Raw genomic sequence first — 21,990 nt, forward strand, 5'->3', positions numbered from 1 at the left:
TTTTTGCTATAAATTCGTAAACTACCAAAATAACAGTCCCCTGGGCTGTCCCATTCCCAAAATTAAAACTTTAAGATTAAATTTTAAGTCATTCGTCCATAATATATAATTTGGTCCATAATTTTTATAAACTTAATTAGTTAACTAACCCTTCAGCACTCTCGCAAAACGATTTACTATCATTACTCGCGCGATGAGAAAAACTCTCACGCTTTATGTGGAAGCGCACGCATGCTTATAGTCCCTTTAATTTAAAAAATCTTAAATAAAATAAATTTCTTAAAACAAAAAAAAATTGACTTATTTAAAAATAATATTTAATAATAATACATCCAAACACAAATGCACTCTTACGGGAACCTCCGAACTGTACCGATCAGACCCGATTTTTTAAATTCTGACCCCCCTACTTTACTATTGCGATGAGAAAATATCTCACGGAGTTAATAAAATTTATTTTATTTTTTTATAGTATAGAACAATTAAAATAATAATATTGCAATCTGAAATAATATTAATTTTTTGACAGATAGAAAAAAAATCACATAGTCATTCCATTTGAAATTTGAAAGAAAATTTGAGTTATTGATGAGCGTGAGAGAAAATCTCATAGCGAGAGTGCTGAAGGGCTAACAATCTCTTTCAATAAAAAGTATCAAAAATTAATTTATTTCATTGAATTCATTAAACCAAAGTTTGTTCCAGGCATTTTAAGAAAAGTTCCCTGTCAGAAGTTCAAAGCCAAAAAAAAAAATTCCAGCTTGTTATTTTACCTTTTGTAAGGTTTATAAGGATCTAACTCGCCTTGAGTTAATAACCGTAGGCCTGTTAGCGCTTTATCGCTATTTTATTTAGTGTCAAAGCACCGTTTGTGTTGGAAATATGTGTCTGGGCCACTTAAAAATTCAGTCCCCTGGCAACTATTTTTATTTACAATTTATTTATAAAATTGGATCCATAAGTCTTAATATTATTCTAATTAATATAAACATTCATTGAGAACTTGAAAAGTTGAATGCATTGAAATAGTTTGCTTGATTTTTCTCAATTTGATAAAAAAAACAGTCCCCTGTCATGTTATATAGCAAAAGATACACAAATATCGAAAAAGCACAAATTAAATCGGCTGTTTATTTATTATAATTAAGCTGATAGTTTTGTAGCCCTTGTTAATTTTTTTTCTAATAAAATCAAAAATAATTTGGTCGGATAATTTTGTACAGATTTAAGACGTCCTTACAGAGAATCACTCATATCTTATAGGAAAACAATCAAGTTCCTTGATTCAAGAATTAATTTCTTAAATTAAGAGAATTGAACTACTTAAAACAAGAATGACATTTTAAAGAAAAAATTTTCCTTGAATCAAGTCATTTTTTCTATTAGTTTGCGCATGTTATAATTATTCAATGATACAGTAATTGATTTCTGAAAGTTTTTTTCAATTATAAATCAAAACAATTATATTTTTGTTAACTTAAAAGTTGAAATGGCGAGAATAGCCGATAGATGCTATTTTTTTATGAAAAAGGTACTAAATCGTAAACCGAACAATCAGTAAAAAAACGGTATATCATTTTAAGTAAAAAAAATTGTACCAACCAATGAAATAGTCTTTTCTAAATAATACATATTTTTTGCAAAGACATAAACTATAATTTTTATATTAAATTTTAGCGAGTAACTATATCTCCAAATTTTCAGAGCGGTACCCAGAACTTGAACAAGCTGGGGCCGTATAATTTTGACAGCACTCTAATCTCTAATAGGTTTATAGACTAGTGATCAGCATTGTGATCTGTATTAATTACTGCAAATTGAATAAGTTTTATAGCTAAAAATTAGTGTAGTTAAAAATTATTGAACATTTTGAATTGAGTTTTTAGTAGATTGTATAAAAATCTAACTATTGCAGCCGTCCTCATGGCGCAACTTTTAAAAAATTTAGCCATTTTCTGACTTAGTTTGTCGAGCTGAGTCAGAAAATATATATAGTTCAAAAGTTTATATATGTATGTATTTATATATATATATATATATATATATATATATATATATATATATATATATATATATATATATATATATATATATATATATATATTTATACGATATAACGCGGCTTGTCAGCACGATAGCGTTTTCAATTTATGACCGATTCTTCTCAAACTCAGCATGCTTTATCTATCGATCAAGGCCAAGATTAAGTTCGAAGATGAGCTTAATCGGGCGAATAATTTGGAAATGACAGGATTTTGAAATTTTGAAAATCGTAAAAATTGATGTTTTTACTACTTCAACTTGGTATAATTACTGAACTAGACAAGATATTAAAATTTGGTAAAATGCATCGTAAAGGCCTTTTAATAAGCTTCAATTTTCACTACTCAGAAGTAGTAATAGCCTCAATATTACTCCTTTTAGAATTCGTTTAATGAAACAGTTTTACTGTTGCAGCCGTTTTAGAATTATTGTCTGCATCATAGCTTAATCATGATGTAAATTCAATAATTACGATATTGATCAGTCTTTCGTGTAATGTTTTCGGGTAGGTTGTCAGTAAATATGTCACAAATTAGTTCTAACCATTGTTTTCTTCAACTAAAATTTTATCCGGTTGCAAAATTCTGATTAACTTGAAAACTGTTGTTTCTAAGCAGTTACTTAAAATTTGGACATTTATAATTCAAATCTTATAATCTGTGCAATTCTTTGGTAAATATTTGAGAAACTTTTTCTTCACAAGATAATTTTTTTTCCAAAATTTGTTGTAAATATTTTTAAATTTATTATTGAATTTTGTTATTAATTCATGAATTAACTTATACATTATCAGTGTTATTATATTATTTTATTAAAAATCAATTTTTTTTATTTGAAAAATCTACTTCCATTTCGGCTGCCGAATGGCCTTTTTTTGATTTATAATTAAAAATTTGCTTTGTCATTCATAAAAAATGTAATTAAAAAATTAAATACAAATATTTCACATTTTTAAATGAACATATTAAATATTCATAGTATTATTTTGAATATTATTCAATAATATGTTATAATTATTTTGATATTTTAATAAAACATTGAAAATTTTTGCTGTGCCTATTGCCATATATTTTATTAGTTCAACTACTACTCCTTCCATAGTCTATCTTAAAAACGTTGTCAAAGTATAAATATTCAATTATTTGCGTTATTTTGCGCTTCAATCAATTCAAAATTGTTTATATTTTCATGAAAATCACTAATTTGAACTAATAATTACATCGCTATATATTAAAAGTAGGGTCAAATACGTTTTACTTTGAAACCTGTTCAAATACTGGGTATTTTACCTAACACATTAAAATTAAAAAAAAATTATTTTTTTTTTTTAACTATTTTTTTATGCGAATTTTAAAATTTTAAAATTAAATTAATTTTTTTTTAGTAATTTTCTGTCTAATAGCGTATTTATGATAATTGTAATTTCAAATTCCAAAAAAATTTTTTTAAAATCATTATTTAGATTAATTTTTATTATTATGCTGTTTTCTTAAATTTAAAAAAAAATTGAAGTAATAAAAAAAATAAAAATTTTATTCATTGTTCGATTTGTCATGAAATGCCTGATTTGTATAATAATAGTTAACAAAAATTAGTTTGAAGAGATTGTAAAAATAATTATAAATAAAATAATAAAAAAAAAAGTTTAATATAATGCAAATAAAATTATTTTTATAGTTATTGATTATAAGTTAAAATAACTTTTGGAAATCATATCTTCGGAAGGAAAAAGTGGGTAAGTAGGTCAAAAATAAATATTAAAAAATGATTTTCGATAAAAAATATTTTATTCTTTGGTTTTTTTTAATTTAATTAGTGAATTATTTCCATATTTAATTATCAGTTCATCAACAAATTGATCTTTTAATTTTTTCAGGCACCTAAAAAATTGGAATATAATTTATAATTTTTTATAATATCAATTTTATCCGTAAAATCCATCAAATACCTGCGGTAGAGAGCATCAGTTCGAAATTTACCAATATCTAAACTGGGAGCATGTGGACGGTGAATTATAAATACGTCGGGTAAAACAATGTAACTAAAATTGAGTCCATAAATTTACAATTGATTAATGATTACTAATTATAAGTTATTTTCACTTAAGCGTTTTAGTATATTTACCTATATCCTAAGGCAGTTAAATGGGTAATATATGAAACTTTATTCCACCCAAAACCAATGAATCGTTCATCATAGAGTGGGGCTGATTTATGCACTACAATATAAGGTTCGAAATCCGGTTCCCATGTAACTTGATAAGGTTCAGTTGCAGTTTTCCAATTACTGTAATTAGTGGCAGCATGGCCTTTTGTCCACACGTGGTAACGAAATGTATACAAAACACCGTAATTTAGGTACTTTAGTAATTCTTCTTTATTAACAGGAAACGTGAACCTTTAAATTACTCATGTTTATTAAATTAACTATTTCATATAATTAACAAGATAATTTTGTTGGGTAATGTCTATCCTATTCTCGCGCTGGCATTATTATTATTATTATTATTATTATTATTATAAAAATTATAAAAAATCCATTAAAATTGCTTACAATTCACTGAATACTTAATTACAAAGCTTTAGAATTTTTTTTAGTTAGTTTATAAATTCACCGCCAGGTCGCGCCGAGGCGCTTTTTCTTCTCGCTTGAAGCAACTTTTCTCGAAGTTTATATTATTATTATTATTATTATTATTATTATGAAAATTATAATAAATCCATTAAAATTGCTTACAATTCACTCAATACTTAATTACAAAGACTTGGAATTTTTTTTAATTAGATGATAAATTCTCCGCCAGATCGCATCGTGGCGCTTTTTCTTCTCGCTTGTAGAAGCTTTTTTCAAAGTTTATATCATTATTATAATAATAATAATAATAATAATAATTATTATTATTATTATTCACGGTATTTAATATATCTATATGTAAATATATATATATATATATATATATATATATTTGACTCGAAGATCGGTGTTTATTGATAAAGATAGATAGTTATTATTCTAAGCCGAATACTCCCGATGCAAATTCTTGAAGAATGACTAATTTTTTATTATTACTTCTTCACCATAATATTTTATCGGTATGAGGTCTCATACCATCAGAGAAAATTTAGGTGAAATTCACAATTAAAATTCGTTTATCGACAATTATTGTTAGAGAAAGATGTAATTTTTTACTCAGTGTAACTTTTTCTATTATTATTATTATTATTATTATTATTATTATTATTATTATTATTATTATTATTATTATTATTATTATTATTATTATTATTATGAAAATCATAAGAAATCCATTAAAATTGCTTACAATTCACTCAATACTTAATTAGAAAGCTTTAAATTTTTTTAATTAGTCTATAAATGCACCGCTAAGTGACGCCGTGGCGATTTTTCTTCTCGCTTATAGAAACTTTTTTTGAAGTAATTATTATTATCAAAATATAAAAAAATCCATTAAAATTGCTTACAATTCACTCAATACTTAATTACAAAGCTTTGGAATTTTTTTTAATTAGTTGATAAATTCTCCGCCAGGTCGCGCCGTGGCGTTTTTTCTTCTCGCTTGTAGAAACTTTTTTTCGAAGTTTATATTATTATTATTGTTATTATTATTATTATAATCATCAAAATTATTAAAAATTCATTAGAATTGCTTACAATTTACTCAATTCTTAATTACAAAGCTTTAGAATTTTTTTATTAGTTTATAAATGCACCGCTGGGTGGCGCTTTTTCTTCTCGCATGTAGAAACTTTTTTCGAAGTTTATATTATTTGTAATATAAATTTGTTGGTATTATAAATGACTATCGTTAAAAAATATCAAAACCAATTTACGATAAAGATATGCACGTTAAAAAATCTTTCTTAGTCTCTTAATTAAATTAATTAATTTTTGATCTATAATAACATTCAAATGTACAAGACAAAATAAATAAATGACATTTATCGCGAAATTTGAATCTATTTATAACTACTTCGAAAATTTATCATGATATTAAATTAATTATTGCTGAAAAGCATATCAAATGTTGAAAATGCACAAATTCAAGTCAAGACCTATCGAATGATATAATAAGATAATAAATTTAATTAAAAGCACTTATTTTATTATATGAATACGCCAGACAAAATTTTCCTTATTGCCTTAATGATATAAATTATTATTATTATTATTAAAAATTTTTGATCATTATTTTTTAATTTATTTGAAGATTTGATTTAAATTTAACGAAAAATTTGTTATAACTATAAAACAGCCGAATAAATTTTTTATTATTTTAACCCAAGTTAAAATTATCTTCATTAGTATATTATTAATTACTAAAAGAAAAAAAAAAATTTTTTTTTATAGATAAAAATTCTAATAGAAAATCAGATTGTGAGTGATTATTGATTGAGACACTACGAGGCAAACCACTAGCGGAATTATTTGCGTTCGTCGAGAAATTCAAATAGTTAGAGATCCAGAAGCAGCAGAAGAAAATTAAAAAATTCAATTGAGTCAACAGCAATTTATAATTTAAAATAAAATACGAAAATATTCTATTATTTAAAAATAAGCGTTAAATTTCGAGCGTATAATAAATAAAAAAAAAAAAAAACGATATCACTGTTATAATATTGAAATTAATCCGTCATTGTTATCGCTCTCAATTATTTATTCGAATAAATCTATCGGAATTTTAAAAAATTTAATCTCAGTGAATATAAAATCAATTTTTATTTTATACATTAAATCAATTACCTGAAACGCTTTTCATTAAAGTATAAGGATCTTATTTCGTTATTAAGTGACTTTTTACTTCTTCAATTAATTATTTTTGATCAATTAATTTTAATGAGAAATTTTTTTTATATTTTTAATTATCAGATGGGTTTTTTTTTTTTACTATTTTTTATCTATCGATTATGAGTTATCAGTAATTTAAGAGAACGTAAAGCTCAATATTATATTTAATTTCCAAGAGAAAATATAATTCTTTTTTTTTACTAATTTATTTGTAAGAGGAGTTCATTATTTTTTAATTATAAAATTTTTCACTCTTTATTTTTTTTTTTTTTTCACCGAGTTCATGCAACACTTTACTAATGATTATTATTAAAAAAAAAAAATAATACCTGTATCGTTGTGTTTCAAATGCTGGTACAATCAGTGCGTTTCTATTAGAGGCATCAGATACATTTCTATTCAATTTATAAATATACGCTATCAACTTTTCGTATAAATCTACTGGCGGCAAAAAATCAATGTCTAATTGAAATATATATGGAGTTTGGATTTGGGATATCGCAACGTTACGTAAGTAATTAATTGGATAAAATTCCTGGAATTGAATTAAAATTAATGAATTTAAAGAGTATATGTATACTGCCATTCTAATTCGTCGTGTTCCATATTTATAAAATTTTACAGCAGACAGTAAAAATGGTTCATTTTTAACATTGATTAATGGGATTTGACGGATGAAAATAATTGTTTAAAAATAATTAAACTATTTGACCTTTAAATTTTTAATATGACTTTTATATTATTATTATGATTCTATTTTTCAAAATGTCAATTTTTAAAATTTTGTGGGATACGAAATATTAGAATGGCAGTATCGATATCTCAATTTTTTCATCATACACTGAGAGAAAAAATTTTATTTGAAAAAAAAATGAACAATTTTGTAATAATAAATTAATTTGTTCAAAATTTTAAACAATTTTATTTCTTAGTTGAAGAAATAAAAATTTTCTTTATAGTTAAGCTCTTGTTAAAAAAAATGTTTTTGGAAAAAAATAATTTTAAATACGCAGCTTACGAATTTTAATCTAAAATTGGTGTTTTCTAAATGAAAAACAATTTTATTTTTAACAAAAAAGTTACTGTGAGAAAAATTTTGATTTCTTCAGCTGAGAAATAAAATTGTTTAAAATTTAAAGAAAATTTTTTTTTTTTTACATGTTACTTGTTTTTTTCAAAAGAAATTTTTTTTCTTAATGTGCAGACATTAAAGTAATTTTTTGTGAGATTTTTTATCGTTTAAGAAGAAAGTTACAATAACAAAAATTTTTTTTGAAAACAATAAGTAATTTTTAAAAAAATAATTAATTTGTTTATAATTTTAAACAATTTTATTTCTTAGCTGAAGAAATAAAAATTTTTCTCACAGTTGATTTCTTGTTGAAAAAAGTATTCTTAGAAAAAAACAATTTTAAATAAGCAACTTGCGAATTTTAATCCAAAATTGGTGTTTTTCAAATAAAAAAAAAAAATTATTTCCAACAAAAAATTTACTGTGAGAAAGATTTTGATTTCTTCAGCTGAGAAATAAAATTGATTTTTTATCCCAATATTTCTCGTTCTTTTTTTTCAAAAAAATTTTTTTCTTTAATGTGCAGACATTAAAATAATTTTTTGTGAGATTTTTCATCGCTTAAGAAGAAAGAAGAAGAAAGTTACAATAACAAAACTATTTTGACTTCACATTGAAAAAAATTTTTTTTTTGAAAAAAATGAGAAATTTTGAAACAATAAATTAATTTGTTTAAAATTTTGTTTTTTAGTTGAAGAAAAAGATTTGTCTTAGAGAAAATTTTTCGTTACAAAAAAGGATATTTGATTTAAAAAATGATAATTTTAAGAAGACAACTTACGAATATTCATCAAAAATTTTTTTTTCCCAAATTAAAAAAAATTTTTTTCAACAAAAAAATGACAGAAAAATTTTTATTTCTTCTGCTAAGAAATAAAATAAAAAATTTCAAATAAATTAATTTCTTATTGCAACATTGTTCATTTTTTTTCAAAATAAATTTTTTCTCTCAGTGTAATCTAAGATTTATTAGCAACAATTTAGAACCTTGACAATAAATTGCTAATGAAAAATCAGAAAATTCTATCTATAATTTTTGTCATAGTTTATTTCGTTAATTATAAACTGAAAAAAAAAAATTTTTTTTTCAGTGTAGTAGAATAATTATACCAACTTACCCCATCTCTGTACACAACATGGTAAGCGATATTTTTTCTGAATCTCAAAACATCAGAATTTCGTACAAAATCAAGAAACAATTGTACTTCTGCGTCTGTTAAATAGACAGCGACGCTGATTGTACCAGGCCAACGTTTGCATAGTTCATCTAGCAAAGTTATTCGATCAAAACTACATTGAGTCACTAGACCAACATCTGCGTCTATGTAATTATCATACTGATATTCGCGGATAAATAAATGGGTCCGATATGTAATGGCGGAATTTTTTGAAAATTTCTTACAATTATCTTTACTCTCAATCTAAAATAAATTAATATGTAGTGTAATTATAAATGACTAGTCTATTTTAAATTTAAAGGAATAACTTACGTATGTTAAATTTTTAATTGGATCGCATCCGAATAATTTACGCCTCAACAAGTTACCATTCATATCAAGAAACACTTTGTGCATGTTATTGAAATCATTTGAATTTTTATTTTTTACACTTTGTTTGCGTGGTGAATTCCAGTGTAATATCTAAAATTTATAAGAATAATTACAAACAAATTAATAGTAAAAAAAATTCATTAAAGTATTGTGTCAGTAAGGTAAAAATACCAATTATTGACACTATAAGGCCGATCATAAATATTTGAATTTTTTTATCGAGTTTCAAATCAATATTGTCAATTTTTTTTATAGGACTTCTTAATCATTGTTTTTACGTATATAATTTAATCAATTAACTTTAGTAGCAATAAATTTAATAATTATATCAACTTAAAACCAACAGGTCGAATGTATGTACTATTGACAGCGCAAAAAATTCAAAGAGCTGATTATTGACATACCATTGATCCTATTATTGACAGGTCTTTTATTACACGCTTTATATTAGCTTCACTTGTATGTCAGTTTGTATGTCAGTTTGTCAGTAACTCTCCGTGGGTAATCTGCGCGCCTGCGGCCTTCCTTGGTTCTGGTAGCCGTTTCTCAGGCTCGCTCTCCGAAATCGAACTCTGATTCCCCGTATTTATAATATTTATAAATAATTATTTTTTATTAGCTTCGCTTGTATGTCAGTATGTCAGTATGTCAGTATGTAACTCTCCGTGGGTAATTTGCGCGCCTGAATATTTTTGATAATCAACAAATAATAGTTTAAAAAAACTAAAAAATCACGCTTTTATAAATAAACCAAACTAAAAAGTAAAAAATAAATAATAGTTTAAAAAAACTAAAAACACGCTTTTTATAGAAAACCAAACTAAAAAATAGAAAATAAATTTAAATTAAGAATAGTGTTAAAAATTTCAATAAATATAAATTAATAATAGTGTAAATAAAAAAAATGTATTTTATTTAAAAAAAAGCGTGGGGTGCTTTTTAAGATATTATCAAAATGATAATCACTCTACTCATATCTGTCAATAAAATATTTATAACTATTGACACCATGCACCTCACGCTTTTTTTAAAATAAAATACATTTTTTTTATTTACACTATTATTAATTTATATTTATTGAAATTTTTAACACTATTCTTAATTTAAATTTATTTTCTATTTTTTAGTTTGGTTTTCTATAAAAAGCGTGTTTTTAGTTTTTTTAAACTATTGCAAAACTTTCAACAATTTTTATTATTTAAAAATTTTTAAGACCTAGCTTTTCTATATTTTTTACCAGATTTTTTTTAGCAATTTTTTCTAATCTCAAATACTTTGATTCTTATAAAATCACATGACAGTATGTAAACATTAATACGTTGATATGTATTTTAAGATGGTTGGGTTACCTTACATTATGGCCTATGTCGTTAGTTGACGCAAGTTAATTTTTGTGTCCCCATCATTGACATCCGCCATTTTAAAATTAATTTTAACTCGATAAAGTATAAATAAATGATTATATGATTATTTAGACTATAAATAATCTAAAATAATTTTAAGCAATTCAGTTACATAAAAAAAACATTGAGAAATCTGGATTTTAAAATAAGATTTATCTTAACGATATTGTTAAGAAATTAAAACGTATAAGGTAAAAGCCTCCATTATTGATACTGTAAGAGTGATCATGAATATTTGAATTGTTTTATCGAGTTTCAAATCAATATTGTCATCTTTTTTTTTGTAAGGCGCCTCAATCATTGTTTTTACTTATACAATTCCATTAATTAACTTTAATAGCAATGAATTTAATAATTATTATATCGACTTAAAACCAATAAGTCGAATGTATGTATTATTAACAGCGCAGAAAATTCAAAGAGCCGATTATTGGCATACCATTGACTCTATTATTGACAGGTCTTTTATTACAGTTAAATTTATATTAACGATAATCATTTTTACTTACTAGAGAAATCTGGATTTTAAAATAAGATGTTTCTTAACGATATTATTTAGAAATTACAAACTTATAAGGTAAAAACCTTCATTATTGATAGTGTAAATAAAAAGTAATCATGAATAATTTAATTTTTTTATCGTATTTCAAATCAATATTGTCAACTTTTTTTCTATAGGGAATCTTAATCATTGTTTTTACTTATATAATTCCAATAATTAACTTTAATAGCAATGAATTTAATAATTATTATATCGACTTAAAACCAATAAGTCGAATGTATGTATTATTAACAGCGCAGAAAATTCAAAGAGCCGATTATTGGCATACCATTGACTCTATTATTGACAGGTCTTTTATTATAGTTAAATTTATATTAACAATAATCATTTTTACTAACTGATGCAAAACTATCAATAATTTTTATTATTTTAAAATTTGTTTAAGACCTAGCTTTTTTATATTTTTTACCAAGTTTTTTTTAGCAATTTTTTCTAGTCTCAAATCCTTTGATTCTTATGAAATCACATGACAGTTTGTAAACATTAATACGTTGATATGTATGTTGAGGGGGTTGGATTACCTTACATTATGGCCTATGTCGTTAGTTGACGCAAGTTAATTTTTGTGTCCCCATCATTGACATCCGCTATTTTAAAATCAATTTCAACTCGATAAAGTATAAATAAATGATTATATGGTTGTTTAGACTATAAACAATCTAAAATAATTTTACACAATGCTATTAAATAAAAAAAAAACATTGAGAAATCTGGATTTGAAAAGAAGGTCTTTTTTAACAATATTATTAAGAAATTACAAACGTATAAGCAGTTTTGTTCTACTTGAAAAAATGAAATTTTTTTGCGGTAAATAGTTTATACCTTGGAATTAAATTTTACTATTTTTTAATTTTAAAAATATGTAAAATTGCCATGAAATATCAACAATTGTGATTATTAACAGATTTTAATAATGAAATAATAAAATTAATTAGGGTGTCAATAATGGAGGCCCTGTCAATAATACGGGCTTTTACCTTAAATCAACAAAATTGTTTTTAATTTAACTAATGTAATGATCTAATGATGAGTAAATGATACGGCACAGTAATTTGAATTCTTTTGAATCTAATTTTATGATAGAAGTAATTCATTTAAATTTCAATTATATTTTTAACTTTGAAATAAAAAACAAACAAATTTTTTAAAAGTTTTAAAGTATAATCTCGGAATCTCATTTAGAAAAACAAGTTAAAATCTGATTGTGCGAGTTTTATTATGAAAGTTACTTTTTCCTTCCATTCCATTTCACTAATTAACTTTTTATATTAATCAAAAGAAAAATCGAGCTTCATATTCTTGCAATTTATTTTTAGGAAATTAAAACCTTCATAACAGCCTGATTGGATAACTAATTGCTTTGAAATTATTTAATAACTTCAAATATTTTTTTTGAGGTTCGAGCGAATTTAATGTGAAAAATAATTTCCAACTATCAGCTTTGAAATTAAGTATACGTATAAATAAATACGGCATTTATCTAATTCCAACATTTTAAAAAGATTCCCCGTTTAGTTACTCAGATATTAAATTTCAAAAATCACTTTTTTTATCTCCATATACACTTGCTCTTATGGCGGACAAAATTTAGTCGAGACTTGAATTATTTTTTCAATATTATCCTACCAACTTTAACGAATAAAAAACTATACACAAGAAACTTGGATTATTGTAAAATAAAAAAAAAAATTAATAATAATACATTACCGATACAATTTTTGAAATATTTAAAGTTTGATTTTATGTTTTTGACTCGTTTATCGTCAGCTATTTATTCGAATAAAGATTTGTCAACGTCGCGTTAACAGTTGAGAAAAAAGAAAAGGATAGAGATATAGTTACAGAGAGAGAAATATTTAACTTACACACTCATGCACGTCTCTGTAATGGCTATAATCGAACGCATTGTTGCCAAATCTGTTTATTTAATCCGGCAAGTAATAAATACGGAAGTCATTTTATTACTTTATTTTATTAAATAAATAAAAATCATCAATTATTTAATTGTTCATATAATTTTAAATTAAAATAAAGAATTTTGACGAATATTGGAAAGACTGAAAGTAAAAAAAAAATTTAACATTATTATGACTCAAGTTAAGCTCGAACTTCTTTAAGAGAAAAATTCTTGAACCAAGAAAATAAGTTTGAAGATTTTAGAGTCTTAAGGAGGTTCGAGCGAATCTAATGTGAAAGATAATTTCCAACTTTCAGCTTTGAAATTAAATATACGTATAAATAAATACGGCATTTATCTAATCCCAACATTTTAAAAAGATTCCCCGTTTAGTTAATCAGATATTAAATTTCAAAAATCACATTTTTCATCTCCTTATACACGGGCTGTTACGGCGGACAAACTTTAGTCGAGACTTTAATTATTTTTTTCAATATTAATCTCCCAACTTTAACGAATAAAAAACTATACACAAAAAACTTGGATTATTGTAAAATATAAAAAAAAATTAATAACAATACATTACCGATATAATTTTTGAAATATTTAAAGTTTGATTTTATGTTTTTGACTCGTTTATCGTCGGCTATTTATTCGAATAAAGATTTAGCAATGTCGCGTCAACAGCTGAGAAAAAAGAAAAGGATGGAAATATAGTTACAGAGAGAGAAATATTTAACTCACACACTCATGCACGTCTCTAATGGGTATAATCAAATGCGCTGTTGCCAAATCTGTTTATTTAATCCGGCAAGTAATAAATACGAGTCATTTTATGACTTTATTTTATTAAATAATTAAAAAGCATCAATTATTTAATTGTTCAAATAATTTTAAATTAAAATAAAGAATTTTGACGAATATTGGAAAGACTGAAAGTAAAAAAAAATTTTAACATTATTATGACTCAAGTTACGCTCGAACTTCTTTAAGAGAAAAATTCTTGAACCAAGAAAATAAGTTTGAAGATTTTAGAGTCTTAAGGAGGTTCGAGCGAATCTAATGTGAAAAATAATTTCCAACTTTCAGCTTTGAAATTAAATATACGTATAAATAAATACGGCATTTATCTAATCCCAACATTTTAAAAAGATTCCCCGTTTAGTTAATCAGATATTAAATTTCAAAAATCACATTTTTCATCTCCTTATACACGGGCTGTTACGGCGGACAAACTTTAGTCGAGACTTTAATTATTTTTTTCAATATTAATCTCCCAACTTTAACGAATAAAAAACTATACACAAAAAACTTGGATTATTGTAAAATATAAAAAAAAATTAATAACAATACATTACCGATATAATTTTTGAAATATTTAAAGTTTGATTTTATGTTTTTGACTCGTTTATCGTCGGCTATTTATTCGAATAAAGATTTGGCAATGTCGCGTCAACAGCTGAGAAAAAAGAAAAGGATGGAAATATAGTTACAGAGAGAGAAATATTTAACTCACACACTCATGCACGTCTCTAATCGGTATAATCAAACGCGCTGTTGCCAAATCTGTTTATTTAATCCGGCAAGTAATAAATACGAGTCATTTTATTACTTTATTTTATTAAATAAGTAAAAATCATCAATTACTAAATTTTTCAAATTATTTTTAATTAAAATAAAGAATTTCGACGAATATTGGGAAGACTGAAAGTAAAAAAAAATTTAAACATTATTTTGACTCATAAGTTACGCGCGAACCTCCTTAACTAGAATAATAAATAAATAAAGTAGTTAATTTTACTTGGATTTGTTTGGCAGTGCTATAACACTGGTCGCTAATCGTATGATCACTCAGTTGAACATTCCATGTACAGTCTAATACATAAACCATCGACGGATTGTTTTTGATAACAGCATTAATAATATCTTGGTCAGCTAAACTTGTTTCATAAAGCTCTTTGATAACGTATTGAGTCGTATTAATCCACAAGTCACTAAATTTAGTTTCACGCAGTGCTTTTAAATTCATTAGCATAACACCAGTGTTAAAACCACGTCCTATTGCTGGCCAAGGGCGTTGTCCACTATCCGATTTTTTTTTGTACCAATCACTCTGATTTTCGGCCAAAGCAAAAACATTTTTACTTTTATCTCCATTATTTTCCATCACATTAAATATTTTCCACAAGTCGTAAATGTCGCTCAGTACAGTAATATCAGTATCCAGTACAATAACTTTTTCAATGGCTAAAATTTCTGGTAATATCACTTTCAAAAGACCATAAACCCCTGAATAATGTTTATTACGAATCCACGATACTTTTGGTATCCATATATTTGCTGGGTAAAAAATTTCATCGACTAAAATAAAAAAATTATTTAATTGATAGGTATAAGTACCTACTAGTTAAATTGGTAAATTTTCTTGCTTCAAGTCATTTTAAGAAAATTTTTAATTTTTGTGTTCTCTAAAAATAGAATATAAGATTGCTAATAAATTTTTACCATAATTTAGTCCATAAAAATATTTGGTCTTTAGTAGATAAAATACAATCTTATTTCTTATTAATTGACATTTTTAAAGATATAAGCTCATCCTCATATTACACTCATGGAGACCTTTCATTTGAATACCCACATCAATTTTTTGTATACTTTATATATTTCACAAATATCAGAAATATCATTTATATAAAATATATAAAAAAATTCATGTGGGTATTCAAATGAAAGGTCTCGATAAGCGTAACATCGAGATGAGCTTATATCTTTAAAAATGTCAACAATCAATAAATTACATTGCATTTTATCCACTGATGATATTTTCAACGATATAAGCTCATTTTGATGATACACTTACGGAGACCTTTCATTCGAATACCCACACGAATTTTCTATATATTTTATATATTTCACTAATTTCAGAAATATATATATAAAATAATATATAAAAAATTTATGTAGGTATTCAAATGAAAGGTCTCGATAAGCGTAACATCAGGATGAACTAATATCTTCAAAAATGTCAATAATCAAGAAATGAGATTGTATTTTGTCCGCTAATAATATTTTCACACACCCACAACTTTGAAACTAATGGACCGATTGAGCTCATTTTCGAACTTGACCAAAATTTTCGTTTTTAGAATAAAGGTATTGAGTTTCATCAAAGATTAAATTGTTTACTATGTTTATACTATCTTTATGTACAAAAAATATTATGTACGATGTAAATATGTTTGCCAATTAACCAGTTTGGCCTTGGTATAAAATAAAGTAATCTATCTATCTATATCTAATCGTGTGGATTTAAATTTCTTTAGTGCATAATCTCTCGTTCTCGTCAAATACCGAGAGAATGTTATTACAATACTAAAATTATAAATTCTAATTTTTTTTATGCGCCATTCTATATTATGAATCTCTTAAAATAGCTTGAAGCAGTAAAATGTATTTCAGTTTATATTGCAAAATTTTTTTTTATAAAATTAATAAAAAAATACTGTAAAGTTTATTTTCATATCAACTGTTTAAAGTTTTTTTTTAATTTGCTTTAATTGCTACACAGAAAGAAAAATTTCTTGACTGGAGAACAAAATTCTTGGCTCAAGAAAATTTTCGGGTGCCTGAAGAAAGACCGAAGTTGTGTTGGCCGAAGTAAAAATTTTTCTTGAAATTCTATTCTTGGTGGAAGTAATTTTTTCTTAATTCAAATTATCATAAATACTTGATGCAATAAATTTTTATATTTGATCAAGATTTTTAGATACTTTAGGGAAGTAGCGCCACTTACTTCAGCTGAGAAAAAAATTTTCTCACCTTGAGAAAATTTTTCTGTCGAATATTTGATACCCATTTTATATTATTTTAGCTTGCAATTATACATATTGAATGGAAAAAAATGATTCAATATTATTTGATCTTCCCATTTGACATGTTAATCAATAAAAATATTAATGAAAATTTACTTTTATCTTTATATTTAATTATTTGGAGCAAGAGAGAAATTTTTTCGACAAGAAAATTTACTTCTATCTAGAACAAAATTTTTTGGAGCAAGAGGCTGAATTTTCTCAAAACAAGAAGACTTTCTTGACTTAAATAAATTTTCTTGGATCAAGATACATATTTCTTAAAGCAAGAGAATTAATTTTTTTGGAATAAGTCAAATTTTTTGTCAAAAAAAAATTTTTTTTCTCTCAAGAAAATAATTAGGAAAAAAAATATTTTCTTGACTCAAGTGAACCTTTTTTTCTGTGTAGTTTTATAAATTATAATTATTATAAAAATTAAAAATTTTTTAATTTAAATGATTTCTTGTATTAAAAATTAAAAAAAAAAATTAATTAGTTATCAATAAAAGCAAACTAATAATTAATTATTTGAATTATAGACAGTTAATTAAGAGGTAGTAGTCTGGTAACTTGTGCCTATTTTCATGACTTCTTTGGAGGTAGGTTTTTTATAGGAAAATAAAAATGAATCTTGAATATTTCGAGTGTTTTTATTTACATATTGAAAATATAAAAAAAAATTTATTTGAAAAATCTTAATAGTTTATTACTATTATTATTGTCACTCGAAGTTAGAACCTCAAAAAAAATGCCTGTAGGTGGCCCGGGTCCTAACTTTTTTTCTACTGAACCGATTGCTTTCAAATTTTAACAGACTGTTCTACACACTTATAGTTCTCTTCGGTACTAACAAGAATTTTTTTCACCCCTAAATTTTTATTTTACAACTCTTTCTTTGCTAAAATAAAAGGACTTTTTTTTCAAAGTCCGCCATTTTATTATTTACCCTTGAAATTTAACTTCAGTAATTCCGACCAGAATGACATGTCTATAGATTAAGAATAATCAAGAATATTTGATTTCAGATAACATCAAGAGTCAAAATCACCCGGGCCACCTACGTGCATTTTTTTTTTGAGGTTCCAACTTCGAGTGACAATAATAATAGTAATAAACTATTAAATTTTTTCAAATAAATTTTTTTTTATATTTTCAATATGTAAATAAAAACACTCTAAATATTCAAGATAATTCATTTATATTTTCCTATAAAAAACCTCCCTCCAAAGAAGTCATGAAAATAGGCATAAGTTACCAGACTACTACCTTAGCGAATATAATTTAATAAATACCATGAGGTAAATTCCAAGTTTTCAATAAAACATTTAATGTTTTATTGCATATCTCATCGACGATAAAATGAAACCGTAAAGGTTTAGTCCGATAAAATAATAATGATTTTATAACAGTAATTAACGATTGCGTTGAATTATAACCGGCACAAACCATAGCAATTTCAATATTGCTACAATCAAGTTTCTGTAAAAGCAAATAAAATAAATAAATCAATATTTGATTAAAAATTAATTAATTGATAAATTAATCAAATAATATTACATTAATAATTAACTGCTCTGAATATACGTCACTCACTATTTTGGTAGGCTGTGGTAAAACTTTTTTATAAATTTTTATTTCTGATGGAACTACAAAAAAAAATTATGAAAATTAATTTAGCAGATATTAGATATTTTTAAGAAAATTTTTAATGACATTAAAGTTAGCAGTCACTAGAAAATTTTTTTATTTTTTTTAACAAACATATTTGTTCAAAAAAAAATGATTTCTGAAAATTGCAATTTTAATTTAAAAAAATTCCTAAGGTAAAAGCACCTTTTATTGACAGGGCCCCTACTATTGACACTTTATTTAATTTTATTATTCAATTATTAAAATCTGTTAATCACAATTGTTGATATTTCATGACAATTTTACATATTTTAAAAATTAAAAAGTAGTACAATTTAATTTTAAGGTATAAACTATTTACCGCAAAAAAATTTCATTTTTTCAAGTAGGCCAAAACTGCTTATACGTTTGTAATTTCTTAACAATATTGTTAAAAAAGACCTTCTTCTCAAATCCAGATTTCTCAAGGTTTTTTTTTATGTAATAGCATTGTTTAAAATTATTTTTGATTATTTATAGTCTAAACAACCATATAATCATTTATTTATGCTTTATCGAGTTGAAATTAATTTTAAAATAGCGAATGTCGATGATGGGGACACAAAAATTAACTTGCGTCAACTAACGACATAGGCCATAATGTAAGGTAATCCAACCCCCTCAACATACATATCAACGTATTAATGTTTACAAACTGTCATGTGATTTTATAAGAATCAAAGGATTTGAGACTAGAAAAAATTGCTAAAAAAAACTTGGTAAAAAATATAGAAAAGCTAGGTCTTAAACGAATTTTAAAATAATAAAAATTATTGATAGTTTTGCATTAGTTAATAAAAATGATTGTTTTTAATATAAATTTAACTGTAATAAAAGACCTGTCAATAATAGGATCAATGGTATGTCAATAATCGGCTCTTTGAATTTTTCGCGCTGTCAATAATACATACATTCGACTTATTGGTTTTAAGTTGATATAATAATTATTAAATTCATTGCTATTAATGTTAATTAATTAAATTGTATACGTAAAATCAGTGATTAAGATGTCCGATAAAAGAAAAATTGACAGTATTGATTTGAAACTCGATAAAAAAATTCCAATATTCATGATCACTCTTAGTGTCAATAATAGGGGCTTTTACTTTATATATAAATTTTCTTTTCATAATTGTTCTTTCCATAATTAATTTTGAAAAAAAAATTATTTAATATCTGATAAATAAATTTTTATGATTTTGTAAATTATGGCAAAAAAAATGAGAAAAAAAAATTGACATGTAGAAAATTAAAAAAAATAAAAATGTAATTTTTTGGAACAATTTGTTTGTTAAAAAAAAATTAAAGTCGCAAAATTATTATTCTTTTAATTAAAATATTTCACGCAGAAGTAATTCAACCAATAAATTAATAATTACCATTTAATAATGAATACACAAATATTGTTATTGAAATAACAAATATAATTAATAAACACTTTAACCACAGTCGTGCCATTGTAATTTTCCGTACATTCTTGTTAATTATTCGTGCTAACACATATAGAAGCCGTTTGCAATAAAAATCTAAAAAAAAAATTCTATTACAAATTTTTCAATAAATTAAAGTAAAAAAAAAAAAAATAACAATTACCTGTAAACATTGTCTGAATAATTATACTCCATTTCTATCTACGATTCGTGTGATGTTATTAATTATTGATAATGAATAAATTAGTTTCTAATTAAAAATATAATAATTATACTAACTCACCTCACAATATTAATATGAAACATTTGAAATTCTAATAATATCCTTGTTTGAATAATTAAATTAGTCGGACAATTGAACATGCCCACATAACTTATTTATTAATTAAAACTTCCATTGCACACTGCATTAACCTAACCACTAACTGACTCTATTACTGTCATTTTTACTCACATACTTAATATATATTTATTATTGTTATATGTATACATGTATTTTTTTTTTTTCATTTAATCTGTTTAACAATCATCTTTTTTTTTTTTTTTTTTTTTTTTTGATAAACTAAAGTTATCCGACGTGTATAATTATTTAATAAATTAGAACAAAATAATATTCATTAAAAATTGCATTTAAAGTTTTACAATTTTTTTAAAAGTGAATTTTTATTTTTTTAACTCTTTTGTATAAAAATTTTCAATAAAAATAATTGTAAAAATTTTTAGATGTCAGTTAAGTTTAGTTTTCATTTTTTTTTGGTTAAGTTTTTGTTTATTTCTATAATTCAACACTTCAGTTTTTTTTTTTTTTTTTTTTTAAATTAAGACAAATAATTGCAAAACAATTATTGAATAAAAATATTTTTATAAATAATTAAACTTTTATAATTTTTTTTCAATTTTTAATTGTGATATTTTTTATTAAAATTTTTAAAGTTTATGATACTGAAGTTAGCTGACAACTGTCACTTTTAAAATTCTCATAAATCAATTACAACAGTAAAAATGTCTACAAATAATATGAAAATTAACTTGGCAGATATTTAATAATTTTAAGAATTTTTTTAACAAATAAATTATGGCAAAAAAAATGAAAAATAAAAAATTGACATTTAGAAATTTAAAAAAATTAAAAATGCAATTTTTTATAAGTAATTTTTTAGAATGAAAATTAAATTAGCCGTCATTTAAAAATTTTTATATTTTATTTTGTTGAAAAATAATTCTTAAAAAATTAAAATTAAAATTTTCACATGTAGAAAATTTTTAAAATTATACATGGAATATTGACAAAATAGTTTTTTAATGCTAATTTTTAATTAATAAAACATATCAAAAATTTTTGAGTGTCAGCTAACTTAATTTTCATTTTTTTAGAACAAATTTTTTTGTTAAATAAAATTAAAAAATAGTCAAGTGACTGCTAAATTTTGATATAATACAAATAATTTTTTTTTTTAATTATTTAATAATTCTAAAGTTAGCCGATGTTTTTAATTACCCGTGAAAAAAAAATCGTCTTAAAATTGTCGTTTTTACACGCTTTATATTAGCTTCACTTGTATGTCAGTTTGTTTGTCAGTTTGTCAGTATGTCAGTATGTAACTCTCCGTGGGTAATCTGCGCGCCTGCGGCCTTCCTTGGTTCTGGTAGCCGTTTCTCAGGCTCGCTCTCCGAAATCGAACTCTGATTCCCCGTATTTATAATA

General features: G+C 24.1%; 1 protein-coding gene across 4 annotated transcripts; it reads right to left on the bottom strand.

Annotated features, from left to right (window-relative positions):
• Positions 1-3,826: 3,826 nt before the first annotated feature.
• Positions 3,827-20,794, bottom strand: LOC123271217 (LARGE xylosyl- and glucuronyltransferase 2-like). Of its 4 annotated transcripts, XM_044737480.1 has the most exons (12): positions 20,569-20,790; positions 20,449-20,486; positions 20,235-20,381; positions 18,745-18,833; positions 18,480-18,666; positions 15,135-15,694; positions 9,412-9,561; positions 9,040-9,342; positions 7,179-7,384; positions 4,168-4,440; positions 3,992-4,084; positions 3,827-3,923 (listed from the first exon to the last, which is right to left on the bottom strand). In XM_044737480.1, exons 2-12 carry the CDS (start codon positions 20,456-20,458, stop codon positions 3,830-3,832), a joined length of 2,112 nt encoding a protein of 703 aa, XP_044593415.1. In that variant the 5' UTR covers positions 20,459-20,486; positions 20,569-20,790; the 3' UTR covers positions 3,827-3,829. The 4 variants fall into 4 exon arrangements, with proteins under 4 accessions (XP_044593415.1, XP_044593416.1, XP_044593417.1 ...); XM_044737481.1 differs by lacking the exon at positions 20,449-20,486; XM_044737482.1 differs by lacking the exons at positions 18,745-18,833; positions 20,235-20,381 and having other exon boundaries at positions 20,569-20,789.
• Between the last annotated feature and the right edge of the window lie 1,196 nt (positions 20,795-21,990).

Source organism: Cotesia glomerata, linkage group LG9, assembly GCF_020080835.1.
Source record: "Cotesia glomerata isolate CgM1 linkage group LG9, MPM_Cglom_v2.3, whole genome shotgun sequence".
Lineage (NCBI taxonomy): Eukaryota > Metazoa > Arthropoda > Insecta > Hymenoptera > Braconidae > Cotesia > Cotesia glomerata.

Excerpts from the sequence above, each read along its gene's own strand:
- LOC123271217 (XM_044737480.1), bottom strand. Across the intron at positions 18,834-20,234 it reads TGTGTATTCATTATTAAATG|TTCCATCAGAAATAAAAATT; the intron begins GTAATTATTAAT and ends TTTTTTTTGTAG. Across the intron at positions 7,385-9,039 it reads ATGTTGTGTACAGAGATGGG|GAATTTTATCCAATTAATTA; the intron begins GTAAGTTGGTAT and ends ATTCAATTCCAG.